Source organism: Gobio gobio (genome assembly GCF_949357685.1).
Source record: "Gobio gobio genome assembly, chromosome: 23".
Taxonomy (NCBI): Eukaryota; Metazoa; Chordata; class Actinopteri; order Cypriniformes; family Gobionidae; genus Gobio; species Gobio gobio.
Window position 1 is genome coordinate 12,954,093 of NC_137119.1, and position 21,128 is coordinate 12,975,220.

At 37.7% G+C, this 21,128-nt stretch overlaps 1 protein-coding gene across 5 annotated transcripts in view; it reads left to right on the top strand.

Annotated features, from left to right (window-relative positions):
• The window catches only part of kmt2ca (lysine (K)-specific methyltransferase 2Ca), a 184,712-nt gene that overhangs the window by 40,437 nt on the left and 123,147 nt on the right, over positions 1-21,128 (top strand). For all 5 annotated transcript variants that reach the window (XR_013815734.1, XR_013815735.1, XM_079806795.1 and 2 more), the window contains exons 2-3: positions 632-802; positions 16,317-16,414. Coding sequence is in view for 3 of the 5 variants with exons in the window: in XM_079806795.1 (XP_079662921.1) it covers positions 633-802; positions 16,317-16,414 (268 nt within the window). In the remaining 2 variants the exon portion in view is untranslated. The remainder of the gene's footprint in view (positions 1-631; positions 803-16,316; positions 16,415-21,128) is intronic.

Below are 21,128 nucleotides of genomic sequence, written 5' to 3' on the forward strand. Positions count from 1 at the left end.
CTTCACTAACTGCAAGTTAATCGATAAAGAATAGTAATTGAATTGTAATTTTGTGATACGACGTTATATACATATACATATAATTATAAATGATGTACTGGACTGTCATGGCTAATGCAGAACTGCTGAATGATGCGCATCAGAGGGGATTTAAAAGTGGGTATACGCAATGCCGACTAATAAAGAAGTGGGTATACGCCGTATACCTGCGTATAGCCTGCACTACACCAGTGACTATAGACGGTTCTCTCCTTCACACGCAGGCGCAGAACACACATGCTTGTTGACAGTCGCCTGTAGTCTTTTTGGTGTGTTCAGATGCTGATTTTTTTCCTAGACACAGGTGACAACACAGTCTGCTTTCATCAGCGCTAGTTCTTTGGCATCGGTTTGGTGTGTCCTTACTTAAATCATCTATCTAGAAGGCCTACTGGCGACGCATTACTGATATTATTTATTTTGATGGAATTTGCTGAATGTAAACAATACTTTATCAATGTTTATAAAATAACTAGATTAACTAGATTTTATACTGGTCATGAAAAAGTATTTTAAGGTTTAAAGGTGTTTCTGTCACATCAGGGTCATACCAACACATGTAATGTATGGACGTGTTTGTGTCTTTGTACAGAATGTCATCAGAGGATAAGAGTCTGGAGCCCTCTGAGCAAGGACCATCTCCTCCCCTGAGCAGTGCTGGGGCCACGCCCTCAGGGAGCCCGGCCCCGTCAGATAGACGCCCGCGGGGCCGGCCACGCAAGGATGCTTCCTCTGTCGCACCCACATCCAAGTCCAAAAGAAAGTAAGAGCATCTCCTGTTCCCATGTGAAGGTGTCTGCATATGAAGACACACTTTGACAGCTGACTTGTGTCTGCTTTGCATTTTACTCTGTTGTAGAAGGAAATGAGAATATTACTACTTTGACAAATTACTGACAAGTTTATTATATTGAAGGACTTGATGAATAGAACCATTGACACAACAATTTTCTGGTTTATTAGTCATATATTATTTAGTACTTTGTCATAGTGATATTCTTCTGATTGGCAGAACTGAAGGTTATCATTTGCCCAGAAATTAGACTGAATCAATAAGTCTTAACAGCAGGATATTTATGGTGATTTATGAGGCTAGCTAATACTGTCATGTGATTGATGACCTGATTACCTTCCCTGCCCCCTGCCCTCCACCCTCCCCTTTTTTAGTATTAAAGTATTAGCCAGTTTTCCAGCTTATCACCTAAACTCCCCTGTGTCTATTTAAACTATTCATTTAGTACTGTGAATTATTCAATCGCTTTCTATTAAGAAACCTTCTGGATAAATCATGTGATTAGGGTCAGATGTATGTTAAGGCTCAGGGAGTGTGGTGGTTAACAAAGTATGTAGGTCTGCACTGTTTGGAGAAAAAAATGCTGATAAAAAAGAAAAAGAAAAAGAATAGGCTTGTTGTGCTTGTTTGTATTGCTGTAAAGTTTGGACAATTTTGTGAGTGTGTATATATAATTATGGCTATAATAGCAATAATAACAATGGATAATAATAATAAGAATAACTACTATTATTATTATTATACAATAAAATATTACAATTATTAAACAAACGTGAATATTACTATTTTATTAAAATATAGTATATATTGTAGTGAATATACAGTGCATAATAAAATAATAATATTTTTACATTGCAAATATAAAATTACGATAGTCATATATTAATGGTTGTCTTAATTCATTTTCGTTTTCAAACTTCTAAATCATCAAACATCTATTTTGATAGAAAACCGCAGGAAGCCTTTAAAGGTTTTTTTTTGATAAGCACTTCTCATTACTTGAATGGGAAGATGGTTGGTGCATGTTGTGTTCCCAAATGCATGTTAAAGCAACTCAAACTCAAAGCAGATGCAGAGATGCTCACAGTAAATACTGTGGAGCCGTTTTTACTGTGAGCGGAGCCGATCTGAGATGCTGCAAAATCATTAAATTAAATCGCAACCTTTGCGATTTGCAGGGGCGATTCTAGGATTTCAATATTAGGGGGGCTCAGCCCCCAATGAGGGTATTTAAAAAACAAAACAAAAGCAAAACAAAAGGGTTGTTTTTAATGAATATTATAACTTATTTTTTGCAGTTTTATTGGACTGAAGTATAGCCAAAGGAGGAAAAGTCACAAAGTCTCATGCCATTTAGATGAAAGGAATTTTTATAAAATGAATAGATAAGGCCGGATTTTTAACAGAAGATGGAAAACCACCTTGAATTGCTCTCGAATCATATTATGTAAATGCATTTATGACAGAACTACACAGAAGCAGATATCATAACAATCTATCAATAAATGCACACGCATTGTCCTCTGCTTTTTACGCTGGCGCTGCACTGCTACGGATTGAAGAACACGCTGAATAACACAGACTGAATACGGGGATGAGCCAAAGCCTGCCGCCGGTTTCATTTAAGTTTTAAAGGGGAGTGAGGCAATCACGAATTAGTGTAAATATTACGGAGTTAATATCAGTTGTTTCGGTAGGTTTGGTTGGAAATTTATGGCCCTCCTAAAATGGGCCCTGGCGATTTGGCCATATTGTGATCTCGATGTTTCGGTTTTATTTAGATTAATTGTTTAGCCCTACCAGTATGTATATGTGTATTTGTGTGTGTGAGAGAGAGCTGTGTTCTGGTGAAGTATTCTGCTGCACCTGGAAGAGGCTTTCAAGTATGTCGATGTGCATTAGTGTGGAAGAGCTCTGTGAGGCACACGAGGAGATGCTGCTCAGGAGGACGACATTTTCTATTTGCCAAGTTGATTTTGGCTCCAAAGTATATCTGCGCTTTCACAGTATGGGGCGTACGAAAGGGAAAATATTAGACTGACTGTACTGTAATTCCGAATGACACTCGGACGTGAGCGATGAAACTACTGTAGATTATTCTCATTTTAAACAACACCGAAAGCAGCCGACGTGACACGTCATCAGTTCATGGACGCCCCTGTTCTTTATCTGATCTTCTGCACTGCTAATCTGCCATTTTATTTTCCCAGATTTTCTGTAAAAACCCTATAGTTCACCCAAAATCATCACTTACAAATGTCACTTCAAAACCGTCCGACTTTCTTGCTTCTGTGCAACACAAAAGGAGAAAATATGAAGGCCGTTTTCCATGCAGTTACAATGAATAAGGACAATCTTTCAAGCTTCCAAAAAGAACACAAAAGCGACACGCCATAAAAGTGGTGTCAGCCCCAAATCTTCTGAAGCCATCAAATAGCTTTGTGTGAGAAACAGACCGTAGGAGTTAATTTTTTTGGGATTTAAATTGGATTTAAAAACCTTGCCTTTGCTTTTGTAGAGCGTTTTCTATAGAGTTCTATGGAGGTTGTGCAGTACATGGTCGTACTGACACCGTGGAGATGACTATCATCAAAGGGAATCATTCTTAAACAGGCTCTCTTGAAGGGAACGTTCACACCGCATGTTGCAGACAAATTCTGTTTATCACGTGTCGCTAATAATGCCACGAGCATTATAATTCTCTTAAAATGCATAAACCTTTGATTTCTTTAAGAGTCATTTAGCGAGGGTGTTTGGTGAGTTTCAAGCCTGTGATGGGAATACGGGGCCTCCACTATGAGATCAAGTGTTGGCCGTCAAATAAACAGTGCAGATATAGGGCAGATTAGTGAGGCACCTGATACTGCAGGTACAGCCCTCTGTGGGCCTACACACCATGTTCACACCATCAATGTTGTGTCTCAATGCACAAACCTCACTCAATTGAGATCTGTTTCAAAGTGATTGTGCAGTTGTTCTGGACTGGCTGAAAGGAAAGGCTTTCAGTTAAAGGGGAAGTGTCTGTTTTCGGCAACATGGCAACATGACTGGTTTCAAAATGGACTGCGTTTCCCCAAAACACTTTCCCTGTCTGACAGATGGGTATGTATAACGGTCATGTGAGCAGTTTGTTTTAAAAAATCTCCTGATATTTTACTCACCCCATGTCATCCAAGATGTTAATGACTTTAATTTTTTTTTTGAGGAAAACGTTGCAGAATTTTTCTCCATGTAGTGGACTTCAGTGACAACCAGCGGGCTGAAGGTCCAAATTGCAGCTTTAAAGGGCTCTACATGATACCAGCCGAGGAATAAGGGTCTTATTTAGTGAAACCATCGTCGATTTTCAAAAAAAAAGAAACTACTTTTTAACCACAAATGCTCGTCTTGCACAGCGATGCGCCACGCATTATGTAATCAGGTCGGAAATGTCATGTGACGTAGCAAGGACTAACTCAAACATCCTTTAAAAAAAAAAAAAGGTAAAACAACAATGTCAGGCATGACCTTTCCGACGTGATTTAAAAAAAATTTTTTTTTGAAAATGACAGATCATTTCACTAGATAAGACCCTTATTTCTCGGCTGGGATGGTGTAGAGCCCTTTGAAGCTTCATTGAAATCTGTTCAACTTAAGAAAGAAAGACATGAACATCTTGGATGACATGGGGATGAGTAAATTATCAGGACATTTTTATTCAGAAGTGAACAAATCCTTTAAAATACCACTTGTGTTGTCCCTGCTTTATATGCAGAAACAACACTGTCAACTATTGTCATTTGTAAGTTGATTCCTGAGAAAGATGTAAACACAAAGACTGTAGTTAGACTAGCTAGCTGAACTTGCAATTGGACTCAAATGCATCTCCATGCTTGATCGTGAAGATCTGTCTGTGACTCATTGGGTTGCCACTAAGAGCTTGTCTGACCACCACAGTCTGTTCATGTTTAAGTGGCTCTTTGCCTGAACAAACTGCTAGGTGGGTCAAACGTGAGACTATTCTGAATGTTATATTTGTGTTTTGATATATCAAATAAAAAGATGAATATTCATGAAGGTAGTAGTTGGTTGACTGATTCTTGGCGGTGCTAGTGAAATGCCCAGTGTCTGAGGTTATGATAAATGTTTGTTTATTCGGATCTGTTTGGGCTGAAACATACTGAACTGGCTTCCTGTTTTTAAAGAAAAACAAATAGTACATTTTATTTATTTTTTGTTTGTCAGGCATTTTTTATGATTGGAAAATTAAGAATACTGTTGCATTTTAGGCATGTTTCCATGATATTTCAACTTTTTTTGTGGAACTGACTACTGTTACGAGTTCACAGCTGTATATGATTTGTAGATCCTGTCAACTTTTGAAAAGCTACTGACATCTAATATAGGATGTTGGATTTATTCTTGTCTTTTCAGGTAAAAACACTTCCCTACTTTTTTTTTCTTATTATTTTCTTATTCAGGCCCTGACAGAGTCGGCAGACTACTTTTGCATTTTCTGCACTGCTTTAAAAATTGCACAGTGTTCAAAATATAAACAAAAATACAAGGATGTGTAGAAGTTGTGAATGATGGGTGTTTGAATTCTGGGAATTTGTGTGGGCCTGCCTGTTTGCTTGCTTTATAGTGACTTTAGCCTGTTGCTGACATCACTTCCTGCATGTTTACCAGGGTCTTGACTGTTATACCGTGAATTATTGTTTTCCTACAAGCATTTCACACTATTATTTCAATACATTTTTAAACCTGCAGCAAACATGTTATCTTCTCAGACTACTCAGGGACCATTTTTTAATGTTAGACACTTAATTAAGTCAATAAGTCTGAACTGCTTAAGGGTGAGGAAATGGTTAAAGTGTCAGTGGAGAGAGAGAGCAGCGCTGTTATGAAGGGGGTGTGCCGCTTTTCAGCCAGTCAGTCCAGCCCGGGTTTTAGGCTCCGCCTTTCTGAGCTGGAACTACTTGCACTGTAAGCTTTTTTCCCCCTCTCTGCTTCCCTTTTGCTCTCTCTTTCTGGCACTCTCTCACTCTTTCTCGTACACTCTCTCGTGCTTTATCCTGCTGTTCACCAGTGTGCCGTGACTGTGGCTATGAGTTCTTGGGGGAAGGAAAATCTAAATTGATATTCACACAATTTATACTTTCATTTAAAATACACCAAACATACATGTTGTTGAATTTAAATGTGTGTATTATTGATATCAGAATCATAGAGCGGGTTCCAAAAGTCTGAACCAAGTCTAAACGCTTCTATTTGCAGTTTTCTAGCTTGATATTTATTTATTATCAATAAGAAAAATGTGTTTGAGAATTTCTTAGAATTTCTAGAATCTTGTGTGCTTTTGTGGTAGCAATGTGTCCTTTTGTACAAAGGAGTTCACATGGTCAATGGTCACATTTGCTTACATTTGACTGGTGACCTAGAAATGCTGAATCTAAAATATTTCTTTGTTGTGTCATTCATTTTTATTTGTTGTATACATTTTTCACAGCCCTAAAACATTAAATTAAATTACACAAATTATAATGTTATTCTTTTGAACCCCAATCTAAACAACTGTGGAAAGGATTTTTTATTTATTAATTTTTTTATACTTATTTTTTACTAAATTTAATACTTTTATTCCGCAAGGGCACGTTAAATTTAACAAACGTGATGGTAAATAAATGTATAATGTTTCAAGCAAACCTGTTTTTTGTACATTCTATTCATCAAAGAATCCTGAAAAAAACGTATCTTGATTTTCCACTCAATTTTTAAGCTGCATAACTGTTTTCAGCCGTTAAAATAAACGGTTCTTGAGCTTCAAATCAGCTTATTAGAATGCTATGAAGGACACTGAAGACTAGAGTAATGAGAATGAAAATTCAGCCTTGTCATCACAGGAATAAATAAAATTTTAAAATGTATTCAAATATAAAATAGTTTAAACTGTAGGATTATTTCAGAATAATCAAATGCGGCCTGTTTGAGCATTTTTCAAAAGCATTAAACGTTTTAAGCACTAAGCATTTATTTTTATTTTCACTTCAGTGATTTATGTGTGTATATGAATAAGGAAGGTTTTATTTGATTGTTATTTTTGAACATAGTATACTCAAACTGTATTCCTTTCAATTCCTGACAATCAGTTTTTCGGTCCCGTCCTTGTTTTATATATTTCCAGACAAGCTTTATACATGCCCTGAGCTCTTCTGGGAGCGTCCTGACCCTCTGTGTACCTCAGCACTGCTTAACGGCTGTTTATTTACCTTCAGGTTACTCATTACCCCATATCCCATCACTTGTTTACCTTGCTGCCCCTGATGGTAAAGTACATGTAAAATCCATTTAGTATGACCCTGCTCGCAAATCTCCAAAGGCCTTCATTTGATGTATTATGCAGATCTTTCAATGTTAACTTCTTATTCTTGCTTTGATTTCAAGACGGCTGATTATTTTATTAAAATGCATATGTATATGTAAAGGAAAAAGAGATCAGACCCCTTGATGGTTATGAATGTACTCTGCAGCAAAGGGTACATGATCACTTGGCCTACGTTGGTTACACAATACACTGCGTATGCCCTAGGGATGTGTACATGTAATATTAGGTAGCCTAGAGCACATTATTCTTTGCTGTTAAACAATTAAAACATCTATTTTAGTTAAGCACCTGGTGTTATTACAGCTTTGCTATACATTTCTCACTGTGGAGCTGAAGCTTTCTTCTGTTTGCCCATAGATGTGTAATATGTCTGTAGATGTTTGGTTAAAACACTGGGTAGTGTCTGTTCCAAAATCAGATCTTGTATAAATTCAATTGATCAGACATGTTTTTTTACCCTTAAAGTTTAATCAAACCATTAAAATAGAAATACATTAATATTAAGATGGAAAACACATTTGGTTGAAAATTGTTATGGATTTCATAGGGCCCTACAAATCAACTTTGCATCTTAAACTTCCGTATTAGACCGGAAAATATTGTTTGAACATCATGTAAAGCGTTTATCTGAAATATTATATACCACAGTCTGACTAGATCACTGTGATTTTGCCAAGTAAGACTGGATCAACATATTTTGTCGGTTCGCTTTACAGAAAACGAAGCAATACAGAAATGTATTGACTGTAATGATAATTTTTGTTCACTTGTTCATCTAACAGAAAGTACTGATTGCTTCAGACATAATTCAAATATTGGAATGTGCAGTTCTGCTTGTATATGTGTAGTTAAAGGGTCATGAAAACCCCATTCAGCACTGGTCATGGAAAAAGTGTTTTTCCACTCATAGGTTTGTTCTGCATAATCTCTATGCGAATTTCTAGTTTTACGTATAATAGCATATTTTAAAAGATACTTTTTTTTTTTGCATCAAAAGCTGACATTCACCGAATACCCAGCATTTCTCTCTGGCGTAAAGGCTAGATGGCATTGGGGAAGTTGGCTAGCCTTCAGTTGTTGTGTCGCTGGGCAAGATATCGGATGTAATGTGAATCTTTTGAGAGACACATTATAGAGGAGGGGGTTGTTGACCTGGATTAAACCTGTCTTAAGCACAGCACAATAGCCTGCATTTTCAATGATGTAGGTCATTGATCAGAGCGCTGGGCGCCAGGCTAGCAGGCTGCAGCAGTATCTGTCTCAATCCAGAAACCTTAGCCTGGAAATGTGATGCCTATTATTCAACCCATGCTGCATTGTGCTTGGGGAGATCACTAGTTTGCAAGTCCCAAAATTATTTGGGTTTCATCCAGTGTTTTTAGATCTTTGGACTATTGTTTGTGTGTGTGCACTTGTTTCTCATGTAATGTTTTTATACAGCCACATTCAATATGAAGTTTGTTGACTTGTCTTCTATATGTTGAAAGTTGCATGTGTGAGAAGTCTGTAGATCTTAGTGTTCTGAGAACCACAGGATCATTTAAGGAAGTGCTCCACATGCTAACCAGCACATGTTTGCCCTTGTTGACAATTAATTATAATTTTTTTTTATAAAAAACTCTAAAACACATTTGTAATTTTAATATGTAATGGTCAATTTAATAGAGCAGCTGTACATGAACTCTAATAATCTGATAGTAATCGGACTAGTAGCACAGTCAGAATAAAAAAGTCACATGTAACCACATCAATCGGAATGAATTTTCCAAATCTGTTTAAAATTTAATTCAAATTATATAAAAAAAATATTTTTTTTTAATCTGATAGAGAGGACATGTAAACACTTGATCGGATTGAAACCCAAAACTGGAAAGTACTGTGCATGTGCAATGGACGTAGAAATGGCGTAATGATGCGTGGAACGAGCTGCTGTTGTTAAATGAAGTGCCATAAATGACTGTCATGCCATTCGTTGTCCAAAGTACCGACTTCAGTACCAAGTCGGTACTGAAATGTTAATATTGTGATGGTACCAGCATTTCCCTCTAGCATTTTAAGCACTGTTGAACAGATTCTTAAACACCTCTGATTGGCCGTTGTGTTCACGCACTCAACATATGTCTGTGATTTGCTACAGGACAATGATCAACGCTTCAAAAAATATGTTGTAAATAGACGTCTTTGACACTCTTAACTGAACGCTTGGAGACACACGGAAGCATTTAAATCTAAATGCTATATATGATAACTTTAGAACTTTAGAATAGTGTTGTCAAAAGTACCAACTTTGGTACCAAGTCGGTACTGTTTGACAACACTATTCTAAAGTTTTCCTTCCACTCATCGTCTGTGAAGTGGAGCAGGATAACGTCCCATCAGTACTTGTTTTGGACTCTCATCCATAGACGGCATGGGAAGGGGCATTTTTACTGCTTGATAAATATAAGCAGCACAGCACAAAGCTTCATGTTCTTGTCTTTTCCCAAATTAGGACCCGAAATGTATAAATATTAAGTCTGCTCTTTTAAACAAAGAAAAGAAGCAATGTAGGAGAATGGTTAGTATGAACAAACAGATTTTTTTTTCTTCTTCTGCTGAACAGAAAAGAAGATTTTTTGAAGAATATGGGTCACCAAACAGTTAATGGGCCCTATTGACTTCCATAGTATGAAAAAAAAGGCTGTCAAAAATCAACTGTTTGGTTACTGACATTATTTTAAATATCTTATTTTGAAATTCATACAGGTTTGGAACAACTTGAGAGTGAGTAAATGATTTTCACTCTTGGGTGAACCATCCCTTTAAGTGATTAGTCTTTTTCAACAAATGGTCAGTTGAAAAGAGGTGCTTAACCTTCAAATCTTAGAAAAGTTAACCTCTTTACGTACAAAGATCGCCGACGGCCCCAGATTGTTGTTGTTCAATGTTCACTGCATGTTAAAACCTCACACTCTTACTTGGTTATGGACAAACTGAGTATCATTAGAAATATTTAAAGTCTCTCTGTTGTAAATAATGTTATTCCTTAAAACTAATCTTTGATCACCAAAATGTAACTTTTTTTTTTTCCTGTGAAAAAATGTATTCATGCCTTAAAATAGCTTGAATGTAACTCTACACCCTTGCTTCACGGATCCATGAATATAAAGATTAGCCTCGCATCCACTCACTCACACCAGCTGAGAATACCTGATCAACTTTACTGTAGTAAAAACGCTGCTCAATGGCAAGTGGAAATAATGGTTTAATTCAGCCATATGTTTGAACCAGAAGCTGATTCAGAAGAAATGGAAGAGTGAATTATACAAGCTCGTCTACAAGACGATGTATCAGAATGGTAATGTGTTTTATGTATCACTCTCTTCATGTCGAGCACATAACGTTTAATATGATTAGCCTTTTGCTTGACTACATTATCAAACAGCTAATAATGTGTTGCTAATGTTACACAAATCATGTTCCCATTCACCATCTCAGAGTCAGACAGCTGCCTTCTGAAAATCAGTATCAGAAATGCTATGAACAACTTAAGGCCTGTTCACACCGGAACGATTTTTGCGTGCGTTTATCGCCGACATTTAACGCCTCGTGACTAAACAATGGGCGCCAATGTGAGTGTGCACAACGACGCGCAAAACGCCAGGCGTAAAAGCGTAATTTAAAAAAAAACGCCTCGGGTTCGTTTTTTTATTTTGACGTGGCGCGTTAAAAACTGGCCGACCAATGAGATCAGCACTTTTGTTCACGTGCCTGGAGCTGCTGAAGTGACAGTAAAACACGACTTGGTGGCGCTCAAGCACAAAACGGTCTTGCCGAGCACACATTGATACGACAAAGAAGTAGTTAGTAGACAAAGAAGAAGATGAATAGCTAATGCTGCTTGCCAGTTTGCAAAAAGTGTGTGAATGGTTTTGGCCATAGACATAATATATCTGTGGTTTTGGCAAACACGTAAATACTGTCTCTCTTCTTCTTCTGTGTGACAAGCGAGTGTCAGAAGCGTAAAGTGCCACAGCACCACCTTGTGTACCGGGAGCGCATCTACTGAATGTGCACGTTCACTCGGCGCAGCGCCAGTGAAAATCGCTTGGGTGTGAACACTCAAGACGCGCCGAAAAACGTCACGAAAAACGCTGGCGATAAGCGCATGCGATATTTGTCCCGGTGTGTACAGGCCTTTAGGCCCTGTCCACACGAACACGGGTATTTTCAAAACCGCAGCTTTTTCTACGCGGTTTGGCTGTTCATCCACACGCAAACGCAGTATCCGGTTACTGAAACCGGACTTTTTTTGAAAACTCTGGCCAGGGTGAAGATTTTTAGAAACTCTGGTTACAGCGTTGTCGTGTAGACAGTGAAACCGGAGATTTCTGCTTAAGTCGAAGTGTGCACCGTTCTCTCCCTTGTTTGACGTCAGATTGTGCGTCGTTATTGCTTTTGTTTACATGAGTGGAGTCTATGCAATGGCGGACGTAGTTTTTAAAAACTCAGCTAACAGCGCTTATCACATACAGATACATGCACAGTTTTCTCATTGTATTGCAGAACAGAGGCGCCAGAATGCAATAATACAACATAGTAAGGCAAGTGTGTGAAGCTTCAGTCCACTTGGGCCCTTCCCCTGTGTACAGTTACCTGTCACTGAGTCCGAAGTAAACTTGTAGAAGGGTTTCACTGAGCCCATGGCATCCTTCAGTGCATCGGTGCCATGGATGGGAACCATGTGGAAACCAGGCAGCCAATCATAGCATGGTTTTGCGTTTTCATGTGGACCGATTTTTTTTAAAACCGTGCTTGTGTGGACACGATTGTTTTTTGAGGAAAAACTCTGGTTATAAAAATACCTGTGTACGTGTGGACTAGGCCTTAGATTGTCAGTGAAGAAAGGCATATAGTTCATCATAACATTGTAATATGCTTTATATACATAATTCACCTACTATTTTGTTATATAATGTACCCCTCTTTTAATTTCAACAGAAAAAGATACCGGGATAACCTGGCTTCTTTTGAGACTCCCCTTATAGAATAGTTAATGATATGCCGTCCGCGCGTTGACATGATTGGTTACATGGTAGTTTGTGACGTAAGGAACGCTGGCGATTTCAAAACGCATTTTTGAAAAAAGTATTTTTTTCACTGCTGTTTTAAGGAGAAAATACTCAGCAATGGTATTGACTTATGAATTTGCAAAGGATCTTAAAGCATATTAAAAACACCACATAGACATATAAACTAGGGATCGACCGATACATATTTTTTAATGCCGATACCGATATTTTTTATTTTTTTCATCATCCTTAGCCGATGACCGATACAGGCTGCCGATATTTGCAGCCGATACTGCTTTTGCTCATAGTAAAATAGTAAAAACAGGTAAGGTAGAACAAGTAAAAAAAGAGTTCAGTGCTGAAAATAAATTCTGAAAATAAATATTTATGCATAAATAAAATAATTACACTATTGCACACAGAGTAGCAACAAGCAAGCAGCATACTAAAGTGCACACTGACTGTGCTATACTTAATTTTAAAAGTAACCAACTATTTACAACCTAGTCATTTAATGCTTAGGTGCACTTAACTTAATCTCTTGTAGAGCAACACCAGCGGTAATTCAGGAAAAAAATCTCCCAATGCTTCACTTGAAACTTCGGTCTTCCCACCTTTTACCATTGTGTCAATTCTCAGTTGATTTTGATTAATATGAGCGAGTGAGTGCACGCGCGCTCTCTGCACGTTCTCTCAGCAACACATGCGAGTGCGACCTGTCACAAGCGCAGCAGTCAGTTTCTACCATAAAAATTCTGTGGCGCATCAATATTCTTGATTCTGTGGCATCGCCGTGAATTAGTATGTGTGGTGTGGGAAACACTGGAGAGACACACACACACACGCGTCCACACCGCAGCAGCCAGGTGGTCACTGAATAAAACTCCCACAAATACCACGGAACAACGTCGGCATTACTATGACCAGTATTCGTAACAGCTACCGTATGCATACGAATAGCCTACAATTTAGCTATTTGCAGGTCCCTAAATACAATGCCAAGCAGTTTTATAGACAAAGCATTCAGCATTTGCGTTTTCCATTTGGACTCACAAACTTGCTTAGATAGTTGCAAGCACATATAGAGCAACGTGTTTCCACTTTCAAAGTGTATGGCAATATTTCAACTAAGTCAAACAGTTAAAAGATGCTTTGAAAGTTTAAAACGTATCGTTGTCTTGAAGAGAAGATCCCAGCACTGCTAGTGGGGGAGGGGCAGTGCATGAACTGCAGCGTCTCCAGCAGCACAGAGCTGCCTTTGGACGCCTGTCTGTAAATAATCGGCGAACGCAGTAACCTTGTATCGGCCCGATATATCGGTCGAACACTAATATAAACAACATTAAAAAAACTTGATTTTCACTTGATCTTTTAAGCTTTGATATTTGACCACTGTTTATGATAAAACTTGGTCGATATTTTGAATGGAATAATTCAGTTCATTCATATCTCTCACGTCTGCTCCGGTTTATTTGTGTTCACATAGGATTCACAAGACAGTGTCCATTAGGGCTCTTAGTCCAAAAGTGTGCATATTTGGAGAAATATTGATTTATTCTCACATGTTTGCAAAATATTTCATCATACTGAAATAATAATTTCTGTTAGTTTCACGGAATTATACAACCTGGAGAATTGAAAGAGCGTTCAGAGCTCTCTCCTGTTCCGGGATATGCATCCGTTATGACTCATTCGATCTAGAGCTGTCAATCATCTTCCATGACTATAATTCCTGTCTTTCTGGATGACGCTGTCCTGTACGCTTCCTCATTCTGAGCTCCGTGATAAACAAACCCAAAGAAACATTTCTACATGTGAAACAAAAAGCTAATAAACACTCAATTACAATTTTATATGGTTTGTGTGATTTTTTTTTTTAATGCAAATTGGTGTATTTTCACATCAATTCACATAATGAATAGCTGCATATATATAAGGCTAACATAACATATTTCAACATCATTACATGACTAAAATCCACATTAGATCACGATCAGAAGTTAATGCAAACATTGGTGGTTTAAAATGAGAGTTTGATGATAAGTGTAATATTAATCTTTTAAATTGTGCAGTTTTATGCTTATTGTAGCTCTAATGTACCTGTCGCACCAGGAGCTATTCTATTCCATTTACAAATTTCTTAAGAATTCACATACGGTCCCAAGAATATGCTTTTGTTGTTGTTGTTGTTGTTGTTTTGTAGAAAATACAGTTTTCAACAAGAGTGTGATTAATTGTGATTAATCGTTTGACAGCCCTAATATATATATATATATATATAATTTCATTTTTCAGGTCCAAAGTTTCAGGAGTGACCGATGCATTTAAATGCAGTTTTGAATCCACCAAGACCCTGTCCACACGAGTATCAATTTCTTTGCGGTTTGGCCGTTCGTCCACACGCAAACGCAATGTCCGTACACTGAAAATGAACTTTTTTGAAAACTCCTGACAGGGTGAAGATTTTTAGAAACTCCAGTTTCAGTGGTGTTGTGTGGACAGTGAAACCGGAGATTTTGACTTGTTGCGTCAGAACCAGAACCGGCAATAACATATTTTCCAGACTTCTTATTGGCCAACATGGCTTTAAGGTTAGGGTTATATTGCTACCTGTTGGTTTGGCATGCTTTTGACAGCGCTTCATAGCGTGTTTGGCGTTTTTATGTGAACGCAATATGTGGAGGGAAAAACTCACTGACAAAATAGCAATGATTGACATAGGCATAGCTAAATGTTTTGCCATCTCGTGGCTATGAACAAGATGGATGCAACCGTTTGACCCATTTGGTGTTCACTTTTTTTTTACCAAAATAATAGTAGTGATAAAATGTATTATGTCCGGCAATTTAGCTACTGTTAAAAAGCACTATTTAAGAACTAGTTTAGATGTGTAAGCTACATAAAGATTATAACAAACTATTTTAATGTAAATTCTATTAATCAACATTTAATAATCACAATTAAAATATCAAGTGAAATAATTGACAGTTGTTTTTTTTGTCAATTGTGCAGCACTAACTACATCTTTTCATGAAGTGGGCTTTTAGCAATGGGTACATGAAGTAGTCATTTAAGGAACTAATTTTGAAATGTGTTAAAACTGATACCGTGACAACAAGACAGCAACGTGGCCTTGGTTTGTACATCTTGCAAGTGATGTTATTTTCTTCTGGCAAATCTAGTTGAAATGAAATGTTTGTTGTAGTACTTATACAAGATATGATCGCAGTTTCTGCTATATATTCCATTAAACGTGAAGTGAATTTGACATCATCTGTAAAAAGGAGGCAGCACACACTGAACAGACTTTTTATATACTTTACAGTTTACTTTAAAACCAAATAAATAATGTATCCGCTCAACCTTCTCAAAGAGCTTGTATGTTTTTGTGTGCTGTGTGAAGAGGGGTTTTTTTTTTTGCTCACCTCTTGATCGTGTCTGTTGTAGGGAACTAGATTTTGTAACCATAGTGACGAGCAGCCGAGCACTTGCTGCAGGCCACACTGAGCCTCCATTGGCTGCTACATGCGTGTTGACATGTTGGTTGCTGCGGGTGGGGGAAGGGTGGAGACTCACACACTGACCCACACTGTCATGAAGATCTGTGGCCCATATATCAGCACTCATCTTGCGAGTAAAAGAGTTTTCATAGCACCCATAACCCAGTGTCAGTTAGTCTCTGACTTTTTTAAACAGAAGCGTTTGTGTGAAAGTGATTTGATGTAATTGAAAAAGGAAACTGCTCAAACTCACTCCCAAATGCTGCATGTTCACACAAAATTGCACATGAAGACTTTTGGTTTGTTTGTTTTTTTTAACCCTGATCCTTTAAGGAAAAAGAGCAGTTTAGTAATTAGATGAGCTGGTTGAGACTCGCAGGTCTGCCATGCTCTTGGTTTCTACCCTGCGCTATGATCTAAAACAGTTCAGTGGTTTGTTTATGGTGGATATGGTTAAGATCATTACTACAAGATAAGACAAGAAATACTGTATGGAGTGGTGTGTGTGTGTTTGTAGATCAGTATGGGCCAGCTGTTATGGAATATTCACAAGATTGTTTTCATTGCAGATTTCGTAGTCGAGGTTGTGCACAGGCCGATGATGAGGACAGCATGGACGCCTCTGATGTCACACCAACTCCAGACATTGACATCACACCGGAGATGGGTGAGTAAAAAAAAAAAAAAAAAAAAAAGTAGTTTGCAAGCCATAAAAATTCATCGACAAAAAGAAAGTTAATTATTTGCATGCGTTTTAAAGCCTTGCCGGTTATTCGCGTGCTATGCACCGTTTTAACGCGCAGAGCGCGCGCAGACTAAAAGTCTGTCAAACACTTGATTACTGGACTAAGTAGTCTTACTGTGCTATGTGTCATACTGTCAAATACACACAAGGTTAACATAAACACAGTCGGTTATGTGTAAAGTGAAAGTACATTTGCGTGTGTCTGTATATTAGATGCACGTCTTAAATTGACAGCAGCACAGCCTATAGTGAACACGCTGTCCTTAAAGGGTCATTATTTACTCACTCTAATATTGTTCCAAACCTGTATTCATTTCTTCTGTTGAACACCGACAGCTCATGGTAGCCATTGACTTAAATGTTAATAAAACTACAAAAGACATAGAAAAGCACTCTCTGCTCTTGACTGAAAAACATTAATACAGTAGCATTAATAGGAATCAATTTATTTGGGAATTAACTTATTGAGTTGCACCAATAAGGATTAAATTAAGCAAAGTTTAATGCTAATCAAAGATTTGTTGATCTGGGTTTTATTTTAAATCGAGTTGTGTTGCACGACTTAATTTTAAACACAGATTAACCATGTAGAAAGACTGTTAAAATTAAAGGGCTGATCGGGATGAACCGACGCCAGGCTAAAGAATTCTTATTAGTGCAACCCACCCTTAAAGTTCCTTAATGTACCGTGATATTAAAAGATTAAGTTCAGTTTACACCTTTTTGATGATGCATACTATATAGGCGAGTAGATGAGCCAAGAATATGAACTATATGAGCGTTTTATTTATAATGGTTTTCGATGGGGAAAAAAACACTTAATGAGAGAGCTTGTGTTGCATTAATATTCTGCGTTCATTTGCTTGCCTGTACAAAGTATGCAACATCAATAAGGTGTATATTGAATTTGGTCTTTTAATATCACTGTCTTACTACATTAAAACTTACTACAAACCTGGTAAAAATGACTGGCGGGCAATGGAGGAAAGCCTTGTTTTGCCCTCCAGGTGGGCATTCCTATAATGGTGTGACGTCACGTGAAAACTATGAATACACCGTTTTGATCATCTCTATTGCGGACACGCTCACGTGACATTGCAGTTCTTAGTGATCATGAAATATTATCATCTGCATGCGTTTTAAAGCCATATCACTCTCAACTTGAGCACACACACCCGACGCATGTGCACAGAGAGCTGGATGTCGGTGCGTCCTTGAGTATTAAACGACTAGTTCGCTTTCATGTGTTATTGAGATTAAATTTTCAAATGCACACAAGGTTATGTCAGAAACACACAAAGTTCACATGAAAACAGTTGGTTTTGTCTGTGCATGTGTGCAGCAAGTACAGAAATCCTGTGTATATTAGATCTGTGTAGCGTTACTAAAGTGAAAGCAGTTATATCTGCTGTTGATATGAATCAAACAAAAGATAAACAGGAAATCACTCACTGCTCTTGACTGAATGGACTTTAGTAGCTTTATTAAGAACACATTTCTTACTTGAATGCTGCTGTTAAATGCTCTGGCGAGGAGATAAACATGGTGGACTTTGTACAGCTCACTCAGGGCGGGGTCTTTGCTAATACTACAGTGTCCATCAACACTCGTTGGCGGGGCCTGTAAACTATGACGTCACATTGCCCAGAATCTGCAAACGGCTTGTTCTGAGTTCTTGTTCTGCTTATGATTTATGGGGATAAAAAAAGGGAGTGGGTGGTTGTGTACACACACTGCCAACACACATTTATGTTCAAACCATGTAAAAGTGAATTTTGCATAATAGGTGCCCTTTAAGCAAATCTTGATTTCAGGCTTTTGCAGTTATGTGATATGAGACCTATTAGTTTCCTTAATTCCCAAGTCAATAGATCTCTTTTGTAGCCTTAATAATAATAATAATGATTATAATAATAATACTACTAATAATAATAATACAATAAAAAGGTCACCCCTGACCTTTTGCACTTTTTGCACTCTTCAGATATATTCTAAAGTGTTAGCCATTGATATAGCAGATGATTAACACTCACAAAAAGCTTTTAACATCTTTGTTGCTTTTAGTACGCTGGCACTTTTTTATTGGCACTTTAGTTGTCACTGGTGCAGTTTCACAAACGTGTTAACAAACTGGTAACCAGTCATGGCGTCTTATCTTCTGATCTTACCCACATCCTGGAGTCTGCTGTAGACTGTCATGCTGAGAGAGTTGTTATCCCACCCAGGGCTAAAGGCATTATGGGACATGTGTGTCCAAACATGCAGTAACTACTTAGTCTTGCAAGCTGGACTTTTAACTATTGGCATAAATTCTGGTCCACTGACTGACATGTAAATTGCCCAATAGCAGTGAAAATGTTTCTGTACATTTTATGGTCATTCAAATAAATTTAAGATGTCACATTAACTTTATTTTGGTCCACATGATAAATATATTTCCAAAATTAGTTACATTGTGTAGAGTTTTTACCAAGTTTCCTTTTTTTTACATTTTGGAATTTATTTGATGGGTTTATAGGCTTCAGATTGGATCTTGCCATTTGGAGAACTCTCTTGTCAGTTGTATGTGCAATATGCTTTAGGCAGTCCGTGAATGATCCATGTTTGCGTTGTCTGAGGCTGATGCTACTGTTTTTGCAGTATCCATCATCTTGATTATCTCTTGATTTTGTTCACTTCAATAATGTGTGTGACATCACATTACTGTTTCCTGCTCTTTCTGCTCTAATATGAGGATGTCTTAACCCTTCACCCCAGAGGACGGACAAATAAAATGATCATGCTGAACAATAAAACTATTCCCAATCAGGTGCTTTCCAGAAGGAATGTCATAATGAATTAAAACATGTCTGTACTTTTCAGCATTCATGATCCCATCAATTCAGACAAAATCGCCAACACCAGTGGCAGAAATACAGCCTCAAACCAGGAATTGACCCTCCACCATGTTTCACTGAAGGCCGCATGCACTCATCCATCTCTCATGATCATGACAATTTTTTCCATGAAACCTTCTTGAGAACATTCATTTCCTGCTTGTACACTGCAAGTGTTTCTGTCCTGGGCCGTAGGATTTTCTGAAGGAGATATATATATAATATTCAATACTGTCTAGACACAAAACTACATCTCTACAGAATCAAACCATTGTTTTGATCCAACTGTAGAGATGTAGTTTTGTGTCTAGACGGTATGGAGCAGTGCTAAAATAAAGATGCTGCTTACGCTTCAGTGACACAGCAGCTTCAAGTTATTTATTTTCTCCAATTATCAGCACTAAAAGCTACTTAATGACGACAGAAAATAACTTCTGGGTCACTGAGTCACAAAGGGGATAAAATAGAGTTGGAATAACCCTCAGCCTCTCATGCCAAAAATTTAGTTCTGATGTAGTTCACATTATTCTTACTAAATATATGTATGCGATAAATACAAGGGGAAAACGTTTCCAAATTTAGTACATTGTTGTCATGTACACGTACCCAGAGTCTGCTCACCAAGGCTGGATTTATTTGATCAAAAACTGTGATATTGTAAACTATTATTGTAAACTATAAAATAACTGTTTTCTATTTGAATATAAATTGTATTTATTCCTGTGATGGCAAAGCTGCATCTTCAGCAGAAATCACTCTAATATGCTGATTTTGGGACTCATGAAACAATTATTTGTATTCTTAATGCTAAAAACAGCTGTGCTTCTTAATATTTTAAGTTCAAAAGCACAGCATTTATTTGAACTACAGTACTGTGCAAAAGTCTTAGGCCACCACCAGCTTTGTTGTTTTAACAAAGTTTTAATGACCATCCATAATTTTTTTCCCCCACAGAAAATACAGGAAATATGTACACAAATTAAAAGGCAAAAGTCAGTATTTAGTGTGACCTCCTTTGACACTAAGCTTCTTTCAGCACTTCCCAGAGTTTATTTCTTTTTCTGTCCAGGTGATCCCATACTGCCTCATAATCCCATATAATATTCAGGTCTGGACTCTGTGGATGCCACTTCATGACTGTCAGTGTTTTATCAGCTGTTTTTCTCTACAAATATGATTTTTCTGCATTAGCAGTGTGCTTGGGATCATTATCGTGCTGAAAAATAAAGGGATAAAAACCAGGCGCTTTCCAAAAAGAATGGCATGATGAATTAAAGCATGTCTGTACTTTTCCGCATTCATGATCCCATCAATTCAGACAAAATCGCCAACATCACTGGCAGAAATGCAGCCTCAAACCAGGACAGACCCTCCACCATGTTTCACTGAAGGCCGCATGCACTCATTCTTCCATCTCTCTCCAACTCTTCTCATATTGTCGACAATTGTACCCAAAAATTTCAAACTTGGATTTGTCACGTATAATACTCTTTTCCACTGATCTTCATTCTAATCTTTGTGAGCTTTAGCATATCTAAGCCTTTTCACCCTGTTCCCCTTCCAAAGTAGTTTCTTGGCTGCTATCCTTCCACAAAGTATATTCCTGATCAAGCTTCTTCGGACTATAGAATGGTCAACTTGGCATCTAGATGAAGCTGCCAGATGCTGAGCCAGGTCCTTGCTGGACTTTCGGTCTCTCAAAGAAGAAACTCTGAGAAACTTCTCATCAGATTTTGAAAGTTGTCTTGGGCTTCCAGTCC